At 36.8% G+C, this 19891-nt stretch overlaps 1 protein-coding gene across 2 annotated transcripts in view; it reads left to right on the forward strand.

Moving 5' to 3' along the window:
- MORC3 (MORC family CW-type zinc finger 3) overlaps positions 1–19891 on the forward strand; it is a 36456-nt gene that overhangs the window by 13881 nt on the left and 2684 nt on the right. For both annotated transcript variants that reach the window (XM_023630122.2, XM_070252281.1), the window contains exons 6-16: positions 916–1063; positions 2929–3057; positions 3271–3390; positions 6028–6125; positions 9346–9450; positions 11090–11212; positions 11319–11393; positions 12386–12431; positions 13789–13955; positions 16152–17043; positions 18326–18483. In XM_023630122.2, the coding sequence (XP_023485890.1) occupies positions 916–1063; positions 2929–3057; positions 3271–3390; positions 6028–6125; positions 9346–9450; positions 11090–11212; positions 11319–11393; positions 12386–12431; positions 13789–13955; positions 16152–17043; positions 18326–18483 (2061 nt within the window). The remainder of the gene's footprint in view (positions 1–915; positions 1064–2928; positions 3058–3270; positions 3391–6027; positions 6126–9345; positions 9451–11089; positions 11213–11318; positions 11394–12385; positions 12432–13788; positions 13956–16151; positions 17044–18325; positions 18484–19891) is intronic.

Consider the following 19891-nt stretch of genomic DNA (forward strand, 5'->3'; position numbering starts at 1 on the left):
TCGCTAATAAAAGTTTTAAAATTTAGAGTGAATTTGTAATATTAAGAGATCCTAGAACATACTGAACCATAGAAATAAAGTACAAATAATGGTAAGCCTAAAATACTTTAAATTTTATGCTTTTCTGGCCTCTCTATATTCCCTTTTTTTTCTGTTGACATTATCAAATTGTCATTGACATTGATACAATCTAGCTAGACATTACAGACATTGAAATCACCAGGATCCCTCCCGTTGCCTTTTTATGCACGCACCCACTCCTCCCTCCTTAATCTGTGGCAACTTCTAGCATGTCCTCCATTTCTGTTACTTTGTCATTTCAAGAATGTTATATAAATGGAATCACTCACACAGTGTGAAACCTTTTGAGATTGACTTTTTTTCATTCAACATAATTTTCTGGATATTCATCCAGGTTCTTGCATGTGTCAGTAGTTTGCTTCCTTTTTCTTGCTGAGTGGTATTGCATTGTATGGATGGAGCACAGTGTGTTTAACCATTCACTGGTTAAAGGACATCTGGGTTGTTTACAGTTTTTGGATTACAGGTCTATAAATATTTGTATACAGGTTTCTGTGGAAATATAGTCTTCATTTTTCTAGGATAAGTGCCCAGGAGTAGATTGCTGGATCATATGGTAGTTGCATGTTTAGTTTTTTAAGAAACTGCCAGAATGTTTTTCATAGTGGCTCTACCATTTGATATTCCCACCAGCAAGATGTAAGCAAATACAATTTTTCTGCATTTTTCTGGATTCCTTTTCTTTCCTTTGTTTTCCTTGCTTTTGTTCTCCCCCCCACTACCGTGATGCCCACCATATGTAGGTGTTTTGTTTCATTTTGTTAGCTAATAGTATTTGCTTGCTTATCTTTCTGTAAAGTAAAATTTAGCTCCTTCAAAAAATTATTTTTACAGCTACAAAAGTACAACAGAGTTTGATTTTGATAAGGATAAATATGACATCAGAATTCCAGAAGATTTAGATGACACAACTGGGAAGAAAGGTTATAAGAAGCAAGAAAGGATGGACCAAATTGCCCCTGAGAGTGACTATTCCCTGAGGGTATGTACTCACCTCTCTTCTTGGAAATGAGAAAATCATCAAATAATGGAGATTATGTTATCCACTTGTGTTATAAATGCTGCCAGCGATCTCTAGGTGACAGCATCTCAGACATGAACTTACTAAACTTGTGTAACCTTTCATGGGCACACTGGTTATTTTGTTTGCTTAGAAACAGGGGGAGGGTTTTGGGTGTTTTTTGGTGAGGAAGATTGTCCCTGAGCTAACGTGTGTCCATCTTCCTCTGTCTTATTTGTGGGACACCACTACAGCATGGCTTGATGAGTGGGATTGTAAGTCTGTGCCTGGGATCTGAACCCACGAACCCTGGGCTGCCGAAGCCAACCAAGCACATGAACTTAACCACTACGCCACCAGGCTGGCCCCAGGAAGCAGTTTTTTTCATTGCAAAATCATCAGGTTTAACGGTGCTTGTAGTTCTTTCACTGTGTGATTAGATTATTTGAATTAGGAATACTAGAATCAGTGTATTCTGTGATGGCCCTATTGGTTAATTCTATCAGAAAATACCAAATTCAGTGTCTCTTTTTTTTTTAATTTAAAATATTCGAGAATACACACACACACACCCTTTAAATGACATCCTAAAGCAAGAAATTATGTATAGACTACAGTTAATGTACATTAATATAATTTTGTGCTAAATATCTCTGAGATTTGACCTTAGACATGGGTATGTTTTTAGGATTGAAGAAATTAATATCTCAATATAACAGTGTTGATATAATAATATTAAGTTTCTTAGTCACTATAATAGGACTTATAATACTAACTTTTCCCTTTATTTTTTGTGCTAAAGTTATTCCATAACCCCAAGCTGAGGACACATCTGACATTTACAGGTTTACTATGTAACTTTTTCTGAGATCCTAGCAATTACAATGGCAGATATTACTATTCCTTGATATACCCCAGTGTGTTGTTGAAGTAGGTCCTAGTTGTTAAGAAAGGCTTGCTCAAGTGTGAAACAGGTCGAAGCAGCCAGAGCAGATGGTGTGGTTTTAGTATACCATCAAGTAAAATGTTTTAAAATATCATTAATGAATTTTATAAACAACAGAACACCACTAATTTTGAAATCAAGAGTCAGAAAAAAAAGTAAGAGAAATGTTCAAATTTTAATTTTGTGTTGCACTTTTCATCTGTCTTCCTTGAGTTACTCAATTCATTTCCTTCAGAGTTTCTGATAGTTTGGAGGCAGGCACAGAAGAGCATATTTTAACATGTTTAGGATGTAAAATTTGGTCAAGATTCTAAACTCTCTAAACTTTCGTGCGTTAAGAATTGAAAACACGTTTAGATGACTGCTTATTGTTACAGGTCAGTTTTGAAAAAGTACTGTTTTTGTTTTCCCTGTTTGAGTGTTCGTATTTACAATTTTTTCCTTTTCAAACTTAATTCCCTTTGTTAAATTAGATTTTGCTTGTTATTTTTGGCTAAATAAAATTTCTTGGTGCTTTTTAAATTATAATAGTAATATATGTACTTGACAGAAGAATCAGGAAATATAGATCTTTTTGTACATACATACACTTTAAAAAGAAATTAAAATGAGATTATACCATATATGCTGTTTTGTAGCTTTTTTCACTTAACGTATTAACATCTATATAGATTCTGCAAATCATTTTTACTGGCTACAGTATACTGAGTTTATTTTTAATGAAAATTAGTCACATTAACTAATACAGGATTGTAGTCTGTATTATTATTATTTTGAAGAGTTAGTGGGTCTTTTATCAAAGCAGGGTGGTGGCAGCTTTCTTTTTAAAGACGTGTAAGTGATGGTGAAGAAATGTCGGTAATTATTTGGGAAGGACAGATATTGCTGTGTGTCTTTGCAGGCTTACTGCAGTATACTATATCTGAAGCCAAGAATGCAGATCGTCTTACGAGGACAGAAAGTGAAGACACAGCTCGTGTCGAAGAGTCTTGCCTATATCGAACGTGATGTTTACCGACCAAAATTTTTAGTATCCTTTATTTTCCTTCTTAGGATGCCATATAGAGCTATGTCAGTCAAGGGTATTTCCCTTCCCCCTTTCTCCTTTTATCCTGATACGCATTCTAATCCTCTCCAACTTTGCCCTTTTTTATGCACTTTTGGACTCAAATAAATAATGAAATAGAAAGGATGATTTGAAGGGAGTGAGGTGGTATGTTCAGAATTTTCCTTAACACTTAAGACTAAAACGGTGAGAATTACTTTTGGATTCAACTGCAGAAATAAAGATCATTATGGGATAATGATGTATCACAGAAATAGGCTTATCAAAGCTTATGAAAAAGTTGGATGTCAGTTAAGGGTAAGCTTCATATCTGCAAATGTCTATATCTTTTATAAAAGTTAGAATAACTTGCTTTTGGGTCAGACATGAAATAATGTGCTTTTTGCCTAATGACTTTTAAATGTTGGTGGTATAGCACTTGAACTTAGAATACTTTTATATTAATTTCTCATTTGGTCCTAAATAATCTTATGAGGCGGGGATAGAATATTTTATCTCTGTTTTACAAATAAGGAAATTGGGGCTAATAATTAGTTAAGTAACTTGGCCTGGACCCAATAGTGAGTATGGATATCAGGTACAGATGGAAATCTTTTGACTGCATTTGGATATGGATCTCTGATTATTTTATGCTGGAGTGAAATTGGTTGTTTTTAATTAGTGCGGACTCAGTAGCCTGAAAAACAGTATCTCATAGGCCATTGACTTTTTTGGAGTTAGTTCCTTAAGTATATTGGAGCCTTCCTCCTGAACCACTTCCCTTGTTAGAGAATTCAGTTTAGGATGGTGAACATTGCCCACTCTGTCAATCTGTTTATCCTTTACATGTTTTCACAGAAAGGTTATTTTGGGGTGTGTATGGTTAAGAATTCAGTGGTACAAATTCTGAAAATCACCTTTGTTAAAGGTTTTAAGTCTAGGCAGATTTTGGTTTTTAATTCTATGGTTTTAATTTTCTTTTCATCTTATTTCATTTTAAATTTTTTGTAGGATGATGTGAGCTCTATACAGTATAATAGTGTGGGTTTATCTTGAATATTATTCAACAGGTGTTGTAACTGTATTACATATTTTACATGGAATGAGCTCAGAATATAGCATTTTTGCAGAGGTAAATGAGCTTTGTTGAATTCTTCATAACACTAAGTTTAGTCAAAAAATAAAACAAAATGTCTGGCAACCATGATATGAGGTATCAGTAACTTTTATTTAAAATGCTAATTTTCATTTATAACTGGAATAGTAATTTTCACCAGAAATATTTTATAATTAAAGTTACTGAATTTCATTGGTAATTGGAAGTGCATTTTTGGTAATAAGCCTTGTTTCTCAAGTGCTTTGGGATTCAAAAGAAATAATGTATCTGCTACAGAATGTAAATTATTATTTTATTTTATTCCTTATTAATCTGACTTAGGTCAGATACATAGTCCATTTCTCAAACCTTGTTAAATTTGCATTGTGTATAATTTCTGGTTAAGGTTGACCTTTTGAAAAATAGGCTTTTACAACCAACTTTTAGTGTTTTCTTTAACCAGATGATGGACTGGGCCTAGTATTTGCATTCTGTGGATTCCAGAAATATTTATTTTATAGGTGTCAGATACCTGGTACGATTTGCCATGCTAGACACTCAACATAAAAAGATGATAAGAGAGAGAGCATGCCCTCAGTGAGGGGGATGTGATACATCCTTGGAGCATCAGAAAATGCTTCTTGGAGAAAGTGGTGATTAAGATAAGTCTCAGTTTATTATAGTGTTCTCGAAAGTCTGTCAAGGATTTTCCAGGCAGAGAAAAGAATATCGGCAAAGGAAGAGAAAGACTTCCAAGAATATGACATCATTAAGGGAGTAATTTGCTATGCCTGGACCAGACGATAAGTGAGTAACAGAGTAATGAAAGAGAAACAGAAAGAGGAGGCTGCAAAGAAGGTGCACAAGAACTTCAGATTGAAGGACACTGTGGTTTACAAATGGTGTGAGATGTGGAACCGCTGACAGTTTTTAATAGAGTAGGATTGTGATTAGATTTGCATGGTTTTATCTATAGCTGTATTTATGAAAATTTTCATTTAAAAGTTACATATTCACTTTTTGTATGTAGATTCAGAAATAAGCTGCAATTGTGAACAAAATACACTTGTTAATCACATGTAGATGATGAGAATGTGACTCAAACTTTGAGGTCAATATTTTAGCTAGCAGTGTTTAAAAATAACCTCAATTCAACTAACCTAGGTTTTTATTTCATCAGCATTAGCAACTGGATGTGTAACTTTGGGTAAATGACTTTAATTTTTATCTAGCAAACTTATAGAATATTATGTGCCAGAGCCGTTGCTAGGCACTGTGGAGACAGAAATGAGTTAGTTGTAGTTTCTGCTATCTAAGAAGTTGCATCCCAGTAGCAGTGGTCTTTGCTCCGTTGTATAAAATTAGGGATGCTAATGCTTGTCGAAATGAATTTGTTTTTTTCCCTAAAGATTTTATTTTTCCTTTTTCTCCCCAAAGCCCCCTGGCACATAGTTGTGTATTTTTAGTTGTGGGTGCTTCTAGTTGTGGCATGTGGGATGCCGCCTCAGCATGGCTTGATGAATGGTACCCTGTCTGCGCTCAGGATTCGAACCAGTGAAACCCTGGGCTGCTGAAGCAGAGCGCTCGAACCTAACCACTTAGCCACGGGGCTGGCCCTGCTAAATGAATTCTTGACAACAGTGGAAGTGGTTTTGGAGGAAGGCTTTAATATAGTTAACCATTAATTTCCAGAAAAGTAAATTACCTACTAGATACTTTTTCAATCTAAATTTTATGAGAATCATATGAGATAAAATATGGAAGATGTTTCATATAAATTGTAAATCTTTGTGGAAGGGTAATTATTCTGAACATCATGTCTTATGCTTTTAAAATGCCAGTTTCATTTTATTTTCCAGGCAAACAACATGGGTGTTGGAGTAGTGGGAATTATAGAGTGTAATTTCCTAAAGCCAACTCATAATAAACAGGATTTTGACTATACTAATGAGTACAGGTATGTTATCTATTTAAATTATTGACTTCTTACAGTTTCTTTTGGAAATACTTCCATAATGTTTTCTAAGATGAATTTTTTTCTATCTTGTGGATGTTTTTACATTATAGAATTTTAAGGATGGGTAGGTGAGAGGCTTGCGCAGAAAACAAGTTAACCGTCTTCTCCCATCCTGGGAATTGCATTCTTCTCCCTCATGAGTAGAAGTATAGTCTCCCCTGTCTTTACTGATGAAGTATTTCTGAGATTCAAAGAGAAGAGAGGAAGTTCCTGCTTTGTCAGTATCAACATTTTTTGCATAATCATAAAATCCTGAAACTTTGTGCTTAGATGGGAACTTAATACTCATACCTTTTAAGAGTGGTTAGAAGTCATAGAATAAACATGACCGTCAATTTTACTGTAAATTTAGGAAGCACAAACAGTTGTCCTAATGAGCGTATATTATGGAGTGGAATGCAAACGTCATATAAATATTTGTGATAAAGGCCATAGGCCCTCTCCTCAAGTAAACAACAAATAAAACAAAGTGGAAGGAAGGACATAATAAAGATAAGAGCAAAATCAGCAAATGAGGAAACACACAACAATAGAGAAAATAAATATATCTTTCAGAGTTCAGTCCTGAGACAGAAGATATCCCTGTTATTTGAACAGGGATAATTTAGCATGAGGAATTAACTAGAATAATAGCAGGTGATTACTAAAAGGGTACAAGAAGACAGTCGGTATCCAGAACTAGCAGGTACAGAAGTACAGCTATTACCTCTGGGTTGAGAAAGAGTGGACAATAAAGGAACTAGGAGAAGGTCTCCCTACCTCCAAGTCAGAGATTCCCATCTCTTTGTAGAGGTCATGGCACAAACAGGAACAAGCTACCTGCCATAGCAAGAAACTTGCCAGAAGCCTGGCCAGTGCTGGAGTGTAGACATGGCCTACTGTTGCTGGAGGGTATGACTGGGCTAGAACTGGTTTGTAGAGGAGGCCTGTCTTTGCCCAAGGATCTGGGCACTGGAACTGGTCTCTTGCTGGAGGGCAGAGCATGGCCTGAAGGCACAGCTGGAGGTCCACTTTGCTCCAGCCACATAACAAAGCAGTACCAAAACTTGAAGAATGAGTGTCTTGCTGCTATCACCTGGTAGGTTCATTGCCCTGTTAACCCAGTTTAACATTCCTGAGGCTAGCAAAGGATAAATGTTTACAGGATGAAGCTCCAGTATTATAAAACTGAGCAAAGACAACTGGATTTGGAGTTGAGAGACAATAAATTGATACTTGACACCATCAGAAAGCCCCAAGTTTATTCTTTGATAAGATTAATAAAGCGTATAAGCATCTGGCAAGATTAAGGGGAAAAAGGAGAGAACAGAAATCATCAATATCAGAAATAAAAAGGGGGGGAGGATATTACTACACATTTACAGACAAAAACATCAAAGGGATAGCATCAACAATATTTCACCATTTTAGATGATATGGACACATTCCTTTGAAATTGAATCAATTTTTAGAAAACTTCCCACATATTAAATTCAGACATTTAAGGAAGAAGTGGCACTTTTTCTTTTTTTTACCAAGATTAGCCCTGTGATAATATCCACTGCCAATTCTCTTTTTGCTAAGGAAGATTGGCCTTAAGCTAACATCTGTGCCCATCTTACCCTATTTTATATGTGGGACGCCTGCCATAGATGGCTTGATAAGTGGTGCCTAGGTTCGTGCCTGGGATCCAAACTGGCAAACCCCAGGCCGCAAAAGTGGAGCCCGCAAAAGTGGAGCACACAAACTTAACCGCTACCCCATTGGGCCAGCCCCCCAATTGACACCTTCTTAAACCCTTTAAAGGTTTTATGAGGCCACATAACTGGTAGTGACCTCATGAGTATGTTACAAGAAAGGAAATTTATGTCAATTTCCCAGGCTCAAGATGTAAAAATCTTAATTAAAATAATAGTAAATACCATCTAGTGACGTATTAAAACCAAGTGGATTGTGCTTCAAGATGGCAGGAGTAGTTTTAATATTCAAAAACCAATGTTATTCATCACATTGATGTTAAAAAAGAAAGCTCTCATGGTTATTTTCATGGGTACAGAAAAAACGTTGATAATCACAACAGCCTTTTGTGGTTTAGGGAAAAGGGAACATTTACAAAACCATTAGTAGAAGGGCATATTAATGATAGAGTATTTACAAAAAACAGCAACCATCATTCCTAATGGTGAATTATTAATAGCTTCCCCCAAGAGTGAGAATGAGATGAGAATATCAACTACTCACCATTATTCTTGAGGAAGTAAACAGTGCAGTAAGGCCAGAAAAAGAAATTATAAGGGATAGAAAGGAAGGAATAAAACTTTTCTATAGATGACAATGTTAAATATATAGAAAGTCCAGAAAAATATGCAAATTTAGAATTAATAAAGAACAAGTAATATGTATTCAAAGGTTGCTGGATAAGTATTCAGAAATCAATTGTAGTTGTGTATATCAACAACAACAAAAACAATATGAAATTGTTAAAAAATAATTTAAAATAGCATAAAACAATCAAATACTTGGAAGTAAATAAAATATGCAAGGACTTCAACACAGTGAAAAGTACAAAACATTGTGGAATGAAATTTAAGACCTACATAAGGGGCTGGCCCAGTGGCCTAGCAGTTAAGTTCATGTGTTCCACTTCGGTAGGTGCTTAACTCATTAACGAGTGATTACTCATTTGTGGCTTTAGTCTTATCTCAATAGATCCCATTAATTTGCTTTTTATTGACATCTTATTGTGGGAGAAGTGAAAGTCTTAATTGTGGGACAGAAGTATACTTGCTGGTAGTGATCGTATACTTTTATAAACCAGAAGTTTGGGTGCTCATTCGAATTAAAGTTTATAAGTTTGGTTGGAGTTGAAATTCAAAGATTCTGTGGTTCTCCCAGTAATGATCTACAAAATACTTTCTCAGCAGAGGACCCAGAGTATTAACTGTTTTATGTCTTATTTCCTAGATGATCCTGGCTCTACTCTAGGAACTTAGAAAGGTCCTTATAGAAAATTGCCATTACTTTGAGTGTTCTTCTTTAACTGTACTTTTGGAGTCCTCCCCACTCAACCCTAGTGTCAACATGATCATTAGGTTGTTTATACTTTCTCTGTGTTTCACAAAGATTTAATCTTTATCATTTTTTTTTTTCTTAAATTGACTTTATAATTTGCTTTTTTAAGACTTACAATAGCAGCACTAGGAGAAAAGCTGAATGACTACTGGAATGAAATGAAAGTGAAGAAAAATGCAGAATATCCTCTAAATTTGCCAGTTGAAGATATACAGTAAGTACATTTAAAAATTATCAACCCTCGGGGCTGGCCCCGTGGCCGAGCGGTTAAGTTCGCGCGCTCCGCTGTAGGCGGCCCAGTGCTTCGTTGGTTCGAATCCTGGGCGCGGACATGGCACTGCTCATCAGACCACGCTGAGGCAGCGTCCCACATGCCACAACTAGAAGGACCCACAACGAAGAATACACAACTATGTACCGGGGGGCTTTGGGGAGAAAAAGGAAATAATAAAAAAATCTTTAAAAAAAAAAAAAAAAAATTATCAACCCTCTAATATTGGATATTGGAGGGTATATGATTATACAGTGTTCTCAACCTTTTGAGTGTAACCCATGGTAAGAAATAAATTCTACAATTCAAATCAGCATGGCATTAAATGAACAAATGAATATATACATATACACAGAAGATTCTTGAAACAGTATTTATCCGTATGTTGTGTGTTGATAGCATTTATTTGATTTAAAAAATGCAAGTCTTGACCCATTAAATTGATTTCACAATCCACTAGTGGTTTGTGTCTCACAGGTTGAAAAACCCTGCTTTTGTGTGATGATTAGGTCATGAGTCTAAAGCCAGACTTGAGTTTAGATTCTAGTCCTACTGCTTAAGTAGCGTTGTGACATTGAACATGTTACTTGGCCTCTTAGAAGTGTCTGTTTTCTCATTTGTAAAATGTAAACATTACTAGCACTTAACCCTCTAGAGTTGTAAGAATTGAAAGATAGGATGCCTGCCAAGCACTAACACACTAGCACATAATAACAGTCCTGTGAATGAATGAGTAATAACTGTACTGATGGAAAGATGACAAAAAAGATGCAACTCACTGTATTAATTTCTCACTGTATTTTGCAAGTGTCCATATACACAAGTGTAATTCTATAAGCATAGAAAATTTCTGCCAGGATTTAAAAAATTAACAGTGGTAACCTCCTGAAACAGGGAGTTTATATTTACTTTATATACTTCTGGATTGTTTGAAGTTTGATGGAACTCTGTAAATGCATGTTTTTTTAAAGCTAGATTTAAAAAGTTAATGGCATTAAGGTGGAGTCTTCATTATGTTAAATGAGTCTACATAAATTTTTTACAGAATCATAATTTTTAAATGATAAAAATATGAGAGCATTTTATAAACTATAAAAGAATATACAAATTTTAGTTATTCAGAGATAATGCTATAGTAGAGGATAAAAGTGTAATACAATTATAGAAAGTTACTTAAATTATAATACTACAACTTGTCTGTTTTCTGTACTTGAATAGTTTATTGTGCTAATCAGTATATTACGTTTGACATTGCAGATGCTAACTTAATATAAATTTCAAAGCAAGGCATTTAGAATATTTTAAGTTGAGTTTTTATTAGAACAAATTTAATAGTATGCTATTAAGCAAGACATTTAAATTGCTTTGTTTAAATTAGACTGTTACCTTTAACCTTTGAAGGTAACCAAATTGTTTTTAAAAATTTAACTTGCTCTACAACAATAGTAGTTATATCACAGAATTTTCAGGGATAGAATTAAATCATAGTGGCATTTTGTGGTGTAAATGATGCAGAAAATCTAATGAAGTGTACTTTGCAGCCATATTTCCATGGTAATATTTTCTTGTGGTTTTGTTACAGGAAACGTCCTGATCAGACATGGGTTCAGTGTGATGCGTGTCTAAAGTGGCGAAAATTACCAGATGGGATAGATCAACTTCCAGAAAAATGGTATTGCTCCAATAACCCTGACCCACAGTTCAGGTACCATATAGTTGGTAGTACCCTTTTTGGAAAGGCAGAAAGTACTGTTCAAGATGTATGAACAGGCGCTGGTGACGTGTTATTCCCATGTGATTTTTCTGACTAGAAATTGTGATGTTCCAGAAGAACCTGAAGATGAGGATTTGGTACATCCCACTTATGAAAAAACCTACAAAAAGAAGTGAGTGTTGTATTAATGTATAGTGGGAAAATAATGCCCAAAGCAATAGTGGTGTGTCTGCAGCATTAAGTGATGCTTCTCCAAGATAAAGCTAGTACAGCCAGAAAAGATGATGGCCCAAAAAAAGATCTGATGTGGAGTGCATAATAGGAAGTGCCCCTTTTTAAAAGCTTATGCTGTGGATATCTGCCGTTGATTGCTCTCCTGTCTACACAATAGTTTGCATACAGAATAATTTGTCTTTTGGGGCCACACACAGACGAATCCTAATGAATACTGCCCTGTATGAGTTATAGTCTAACAGGGGAAGTGAGACATGGGTGTATAGAAGTTGGCGAGTACCATAAAAGGTATGATCCAGTCCTGCTGGAAGCCCACGGGGAGGGACTACTTATGACTGGGGATGGGAGGGCAGAAATGGATCAGGAAAATTCGTGAAGGACATTTTGTAGTAGACCTTGAAGAATGAGTAGGATGAGAATGTACAGGGAACAAGGATTTGTTCAGGTTAACTAGAGTAAATATGTGAATGGGCATAATGGAAAACGGAGGTGAGATAGAGAAGCTGGGTAATGAATGATAGTCAGCCCTGGTGAACTTTAGGCTGATGTACTGCACGCAGGAAGCTGAGTTCACTAAGAAGTTCCAAGTGGTTTTAATTTTGAGTGCACTTTTTGAAGATAAATCCAGCAGCAGGATTGGAAGTAAAGAAACCAATTAGAAGCCTGTGTGATATTTCCCTTCAGAAGTCTGAGAATAATGCTAATGGGGATGGAAAGCTTGGGGCAGAGACATTAGTGTGATAAGAGGTGGAAAGTATTCCCCTGCCTACGGGCTTACCACTGATGATAATGAAAATGAGGCAAAGTTCAGTGTACATATCGGAGGGACTCGGTAGTGAAAGGCAAGTATGTCACTGGAAAACAGAATTGAAAAATGATGACGTAAATTTAAATATGTTCATTTTTCATCTTTTTTTTTTTTTTTTTAAGAGAGAAGGAAAAATTCAGGATCAGACAACTGGAAATGGTCCCTCAGGTAATTAAGCCTTCATTTTATAGCTGTGTCTTATATTGGATAGTGGTTAGTGTAACAAATACAGAATTTTAAAGCTTAGGAGTTACTAACAAATTGAAGTGATCCTATTCATTCGGTTCACTATTCCTCCTTTCTTTTACCGTTCTTCCCAGCCCTCCCTCCCTAACCCAACAACTTCATTCAAACTGTTCAGTTTATTTTTTTTAAGATTTTACGTATTTATTTTTCCCTCTTCTCCCCAAAGCCCCCCAGTACATAGTTGTATATCGTAGTTGTGGGCCCTTCTAGTTGTGGCACATGGGCCACCGCCTCAGCATGGCTTGATGAGCGGTGCCATGTCCGCGCCCAGTCCCTAAACTGTTCAGTTTTGTTGTTTGGTTGGGCATCTTCTGAGGAAAGGCAGACATCCTTTTAAGAATCTTATAGATAGGTAGTCAAGAAAAAATTCCCAGAAACTCCCAGGGAGCCATGTTCTGCTACTAACCTGGACTAACGCTCCAGTGTTTCTCTTTGTCTGTTGCCTGCTCTCCCTGGCCCTTCCCTTTCTCTCTTAGTGCTTAATGGTGTCAAGGAGTTTTTGCTGAGTATATGAGCAAGTAGTTGTACTTCTTGTGTAAGAAGTTTTGGTCTGCTGCAGATGTGTATGTTTGCTTATAATTACATTGCAATGTTTCCTTGTATGAAGGCTGAGGGTTTCAGAGTGAAAATGGAACTGGGGGAAAAAGAATAATGGGCTTACTTTGGTTTTTAAAGGCAGAATATTTATGGCTTTATCTTCAATTTCTTTCTCTTAGAAAAATAAGTTTTTATTAGATCTTGATAAGCCCTGTATATATTACAGGGTCAGCAAATCTTTCTGTAAAAGGCCAGATAGTAAATATTTTAGTTCTTGGGGGCCACATACAGTCTCTTGCATGTTCTTTTTGTTCACACCTTTAAAAATGTAAAACCGGGGGCCGGCTCCGTGGCTGAGTGGTTAAGTTCGCGCGCTCTGCTGCGGCGGCCCAGGGTTCGGATCCTGGGCGTGGACATGGTACCGCTCGTCAGGCCATGTTAAGGTGGTGTCCCACATCCCACTGGAAGGACCTGCAACTAAGATATACAACTATGTACGGGGGGTTTTGGGGAGATAAAGCAGGAAAAAAAAATGTAAAACCTTTCTTTGCTCGCTTGCAGGCTGCTTTTGGCTCATTGGCCTGTTGTTTGTTGCTCCCTGGTATAGCACAGGGAATTTACATGGTTAGCATAGTTCTCAATGTCTTCTGGGATATGGAGAAAAGGGCAAATATTATCTTGTGTTTTGGACATGGCACATTTAAAAAAATCCTTTAAGATCAATTTATTTTTCCTCCAACAGATTAATCATGAATTGTTGCTTCGGCCAACCCCTGTGTCAAGTCAAAGTTTTTCTCCCGTGAAGGAAGGTGTTCCAAGAGGACATCTTTCAGAAGCAGCTAATACTTATGCAACAAGACTTATAAATAACCATCGAGGTTCACCCCAGTCTGAACCTGATAGCAACAAGTCAGTGGCTAAAATGTGTTTTTCCATTTGGGGAATGAATATTAACCAGCCTTTATTTGACACTAATAGGGCAATAATGCACTTCTAGGAAATTATAGTTTATGCATGTAAAAAGTCTTAAGGACAAGTCACTTCGCTTTTATTGTCCAAACTTAACCCCACCCCACTTATGCCACCTATTTAAATCGATTTAAACATTAATTGTATTCCTGTGGATTTGATCAAATTGTTACCGCTTTGAAATTCCATATCGTATGAAAATTCTTGCTTTAAAGATTATCGGTATCTAAGTAAAAGAAAAACATGAAGCAGTTAACAGCACAATACTATACAGTAATGTCAAGTATAACCCATAAGTTCTTAGCATAGCCCATGACATGCTGTATATTTTGGGTGAGTGGATGGAGAAGGAAGAGAGAAAGAAAGGTAAGGTGATATGTGCATTTTTCAGTTAGGTCTCCTGATGGGAATGGTCAGGGAAGGCTTTGCGAGGGGGTAGTACTTAGTTTGGTTCCTGAAATTCTGAAAACAGTACTCTGCACAGGTGGCCCATTCAAAGGGACTAGAATGAACATAGGTAAAGAAGAAAGGGCATGATGCCAGTAAACTAGTAGATCAGACCGACTACACCTGATATTTGTTGTTGAAACAAGGTTCTCTGAGATGGTGGGGCCAGATTTTCTGAGAGGTTGTGTAGCCTTATCAAATTCTCACAGGACTTTTTGACCTCAGAAAAGATTAGAAATAACTGCCTTTATGCATATATACACCAAGGAGGGCATGTTCTAAAATAGTTTGCTGTTTATAGCCTACAGTTTGGGGGCTCATTTTGGGGCTGGATTGCTACTTAACTAAGAACTTGTGTGCATTTTTTTTAACTAATCTTAATATTCTTGGCTTTTCTTCATAAAGATGGTTCCAGACAAAGTAAGAAAAAGTAAAATCTGTAAAGTTTACAGACAAAAGATAAGGAATTTATTTTTAAAAGTGCCATCCAAATGGAAGAAGAGAACAGAAAATTTTCATTAATTTTCTTTTTTGGGTGAGGAAGATTGGCCCTGAGCTAACATTTGTTGCCAATCTTCTTTTTGCTTGAGGAAGATTGTTGCTGAGCTAACATTTGTGCCAATCTTCCTCTGTGTTTTATATGTGGGGTGCTGCCACAGCATGGCTTGATGAGCAGTGTAGGTCCAAGCCAGGGATCTAAACTCATGAACCCAGGACCACCGAAGGGGAGTGCACGAACTTAACTGCTACGCCACCTGGCCGGCCCCATCATTAATTTTTAAAGCCTGTATTTATTCTCAAATTCGTAGAGCCAAAGTCTGTGGAAAGGTGGTGCCTAAACTAAGTCTTGAGAAAGACAAATAGGAATTAGCCTGGTAGGAAAAATAATAGGGCAACTCCCAGTTAAACGATTAACTCTAGGTCTCTAGACAATCTCAGAACTTGGGAGCACTAGGTACTTCTGAAGGTGGAAAACAGCAGTGGGAACAGGAGGCTTGTTTGAAAGTTTAAGGAAGAGTAGTTCCCTGGGCCTCTTCCCAACCTGCAAAGTCTGGCAATGCTGCTTCTCTTCCTCTGTCAGAAGGTAGCAAGTTTACTTTCTGGAGCATATATATGCTAGAGAGTGGATCTGTACATATATCCCTCTAAGTGGGGCAAAAAGTAATCAATTGGTGATACATTCACAGAAAACTAAGCAGATGAAGAAAATGAGGCAATTTTCAATACAGGGAAAATTGTTTTACATGAAAGGATAGGGCATGTTCATTTACTTTGTGGCTCACCTTTGATCACTGAATGCCAATAAAAATTAAGATGGGCAGACGGGAATGGCAGTGCCATTCATTGAGCTCTAGCATAGAAGGAGCGGACCTGGGGTGGGTGATGGCATTCTCTTTTGGACATGTATACAGTGAAGTGGCCAGAGGACATCAAATGAAGAGATGTTTGGTGGTGTATAGATCTGGTACTCTAAAGAGATCTCAGTAGTTTAATTGTTTTCTCATCTGTAAAAGGAGAAAATAATCTCCACTTTGTTCAATCCATTGGGCAGTACTGTGTAATATATCGTTTTTTTAAAAATGAGCATGGGCATTTCTTAGAATTTCAAGATAGATTACTTCAAGGTCATCCATTTTGTCCATATCTGTATTTTATAACTTTATATTTTATACATAAAATTTTTTCCAGCCTGAAACGGAGACTCTCTACTCGTTCTTCAATTTTGAATGCAAAGAATCGGAGATTGGGTAATCAAACATTTGAAAATTCAGCTTATAAGGACAATGATGATGATGAAGATGTTATCATCTTAGAAGAAAACAGTACTCCCAAGCCTGCTGTAGATCATGATATTGAAATGAAATCAGAACAGAGTCATGTTGAGCAAAGCAGTGTTCAAGCCGAGCCTGTGGGTGATAATGAATCTTGTGGCCAGATTGGTTCACTAGGCACGTCATCATCCAGGTGTGATCAGGGAACTGCTGCAGCTACCCAGACTGAAGTACCAGGTTTGGTTGTTAAAAAGGAAGAGACTGTTGAAGATGAGATAGATGCAAGAAATGATACAGCTGTGCTGCCATCTTGCGTGGAAGCTGAAGGAAAGACTCATGAAACCCAGGAAACCTTTGATAAATCTGCGGGTGATGCTGATTGCCAGTTAAATGAACTGAGAAATGAGCTGCTTCTAGTTACCCAAGAAAAAGAAAATTATAAAAGACAATGTCATGTGTTTACTGACCAAATCAAAGTGTTACAGCAGAGGATACTGGAAATGAATGACAAATATGTGAAGAAGGAAACTTGCCATCAATCTACCGAAACTGATGCTCTATTTTTACATGAAAGTATTAACGGTAAATCTGAAAGTCCAGATCATATGGTCTCTCAGTATAGGCAAGCTTTGGAAGAAATAGAAAGGCTGAAAAAACAGTGTAGTGCTTTGCAGCACGTCAAGGCGGAATGCAGTCAGTGTTCCAGTAGTGAGAGTAAGAGTGAAGTGGATGAAATGGTTGTGCAGCTTGACGATGTATTCAGGCAGCTGGACAAATGCAGCATCGAGAGGGACCAGTTTAAAAGTGAGGTGAGTTATCATCATTCAACATAATGATGGTCATGGGGGTCCAGAGGCATCTGAACTTTTAAAGAACTGCCAGTTGCTAGTTAGGAATAAATCACCTAATAATATTTCCATTTATTGACTGTCTGTTATTCCACTGGTTCCCAACTGGGGATTGGTCCTCTTGGGGGCATATGGAAATGTGGAGATGGGCATTGCTGGAATTTGATCGTGGTGAACAGGCATGGTAAATGCCCTCTAGTGCACAGGACATTGCTGTACAATGAAAGGTTGTCCTGCTAAAGCTACCAATATCATTCCCATTGAGACACTCAGTTACTAAATATCGTGGGAACTTTGCATCCATTATTATAAGCCTTACAATAACCATACAGGGTAGATGATGAGATATCCTCATTTTATAGATGCACCCTATATTAGTTATGATTAGGTTTGTTTGCATGTGACATAAAACCCTAAATAACTGGCAGCCCCACAGTCGTCAGAGACACAGGCTCCTTCTGCGTTGTTGCTTTGCTTCTCAGCATGCAGTTGTAGTACATTCCAAGCAGCAGGAAAGAGGAGGAGTATGGGTCCTGAAAGTTGCTTATAGTCCATCTGTCAGAACTTGGTCATCTGGCTAATGGGTGCCTTGGAAATGTAGTCTATTCAGGGGTTCTTTTACTGAGAAAGGAGAAAAACGATAGATACCACCAGGAGACAATTAGTAGCCTCTGCACATGCGCCCAATTCAGATTTGGGTGGCGCCTTTTTAAAAAAATCTATTTTATGTGTTATATTTACATGATGTTTGAAAGGAGGGTTTCTCTGCTAAAAAGAGTTTGGAAATGACAGTATGCTGCAGTATTGTCCCTTCTTCCTGGAAATATTGTTGACATAACTGTTCATTCAGACGTTCATCTTGATGTATTGCCTTAGGAGCTAGACAACAAAATATATAAAAATCAATATAAACTTTGTTACAACTTACACTTGGTGAGTGTGCAAGAAATGAAAGCCATTGACTTCAGCATAATTTAGGCATTTATCTTGGTTTTTCAGTTTTTAGACTCCATTTGTTTTAGTCAAGCGGTAATTCACGTTTTATATTCTTTCAATGTAAAAAGATGGAGAGGTGAAATTAAACAAGTGAAGCTTTGTTTATAGAAAGCTATTGGATTTTTTGGTTTAATATCTTTTGGTGGTAATTTTCATCAAGCAGAATTTCTACATCTCTTAGCTTAAACTTGTACGTTGATGTTAGTACTTTTAAATTTGACAGTTATAAAATTAATTTTTTTGTCAGGTTGAATTATTGGAAATGGAAAAATCACAAATCCGTTCACAGTGTGAAGAACTGAAGACTGAAATAGAACAATTAAAATCTACAAGTCGACAGATAGGAACGGATGTTTCAACTTCGAGTAACACTGAGGAGTCTGTAAATTATACTGATGGGGAAAGGTAATATTAAATGAGGCATTTGGCTGGGGTGCAGTTGTGGCTAGCGTGATACTGTTTGCTAGCAGACATCAAACAGATATTGTTCTGTCAAAAGAAGTTACTGACTGTCTGCTCTCATCCCAACATCGTGGTAGACAAAGAGAGATGCAAAAGAAGTACATGTGATCAACCTTCCCTTTAAGGAACAGTTTAGGTTTAACTTAAGTGAAATAGGAATTTCCAGGGAATAAAGCACTTGAGTGGTCAGAGTGGCTTGGAAAGCTTTTGGGGGAAAGTGAAAATTGAACCAGATATTGAAGAATGGGGTGAATTTGGCCATGACTAGAAGACAAGGGAATATTTCATGAAACTTAGTTTTTCACCTTGATTTCTTTTACTTTTGTACCTGGCACCATTTTTTTCGTGGTTTGTTATCCTCATTTTACTACATGCCCTCTCCAATCTTAACTTTTAGGAAATAACAAAAATTACTAAAAATTGCCATAGTCCATGCGATTATTAGGAAGAAGTTTCTTCTGTCAGAATAAGAAAACAGTAAATCATTGAGGACCCATCTCAGCAAGATATAAAATGGGGTTAGGGTTCTGTTTCGATGTGTTTTGTTTTTGAGAGTGGGGGAGGCACAGGTTCAGGTGGGAGGGGATGACAGTGGTGGTGTGTTGATGACTCACATTCAAAAACAGACATTAAGGGCTAAAATTGTACAACTCTTCCTGCTAGTATGATAAGACTTCAGAGCTAAAAGTACTGTTGTCATCCTCACTTGACATCAGTTATATTATTACTTTGCTTTTTAGCTTAAGTTTCTGAAGGATTTCATTAAATCTGTTCATGGCAATAGAAAGAATAGAGCAGTACATATAAGCGTGGAGGGCACGGGGTCAGAAAAAATCCCACTTGGTGTTTCTGAAAATGGGAACCACAAGAATCTGTGGTGCTTGTAAGAATGCAGATCCTTGGACCTCAGTCCAGTTTATTACATTGGAAACTTAATCTCCCAGGTGATTCCACTGCACATTAAACTGAGTAACTGATGATCTTTTAGCCCTATGCTTTCCAAAATAGTATAGCTACATGTAGCTACTGACACTTGAAATCTAGTCTGAATTGAGATGTGCTGTAAATATAAAATATATGCTGGATTTTGAAGCCCTAGTGTAAACAAAAAAGAATTTTAAATACCTCATTAATAATATATTTTGATATGATGAAATATTTTAGCTATATCAGTTAAGTAAAATATATAACAGATTAAATTTATTGTTTCATTTTACATTTTTTTTTTTCTTCTCCCCAACGCCCCCCAGTATATAGTTGTAGATTCTAGTTGTGAGTGCCTCTGGTTGTGCTGTTTTACTTTTTAATGTGGCTATTTGAACATTTCAAAATTGTATATGGAGTTCACTGT

This window comes from Equus caballus, chromosome 26 (assembly GCF_041296265.1).
Source record: "Equus caballus isolate H_3958 breed thoroughbred chromosome 26, TB-T2T, whole genome shotgun sequence".
Classification (NCBI taxonomy): domain Eukaryota; kingdom Metazoa; phylum Chordata; class Mammalia; order Perissodactyla; family Equidae; genus Equus; species Equus caballus.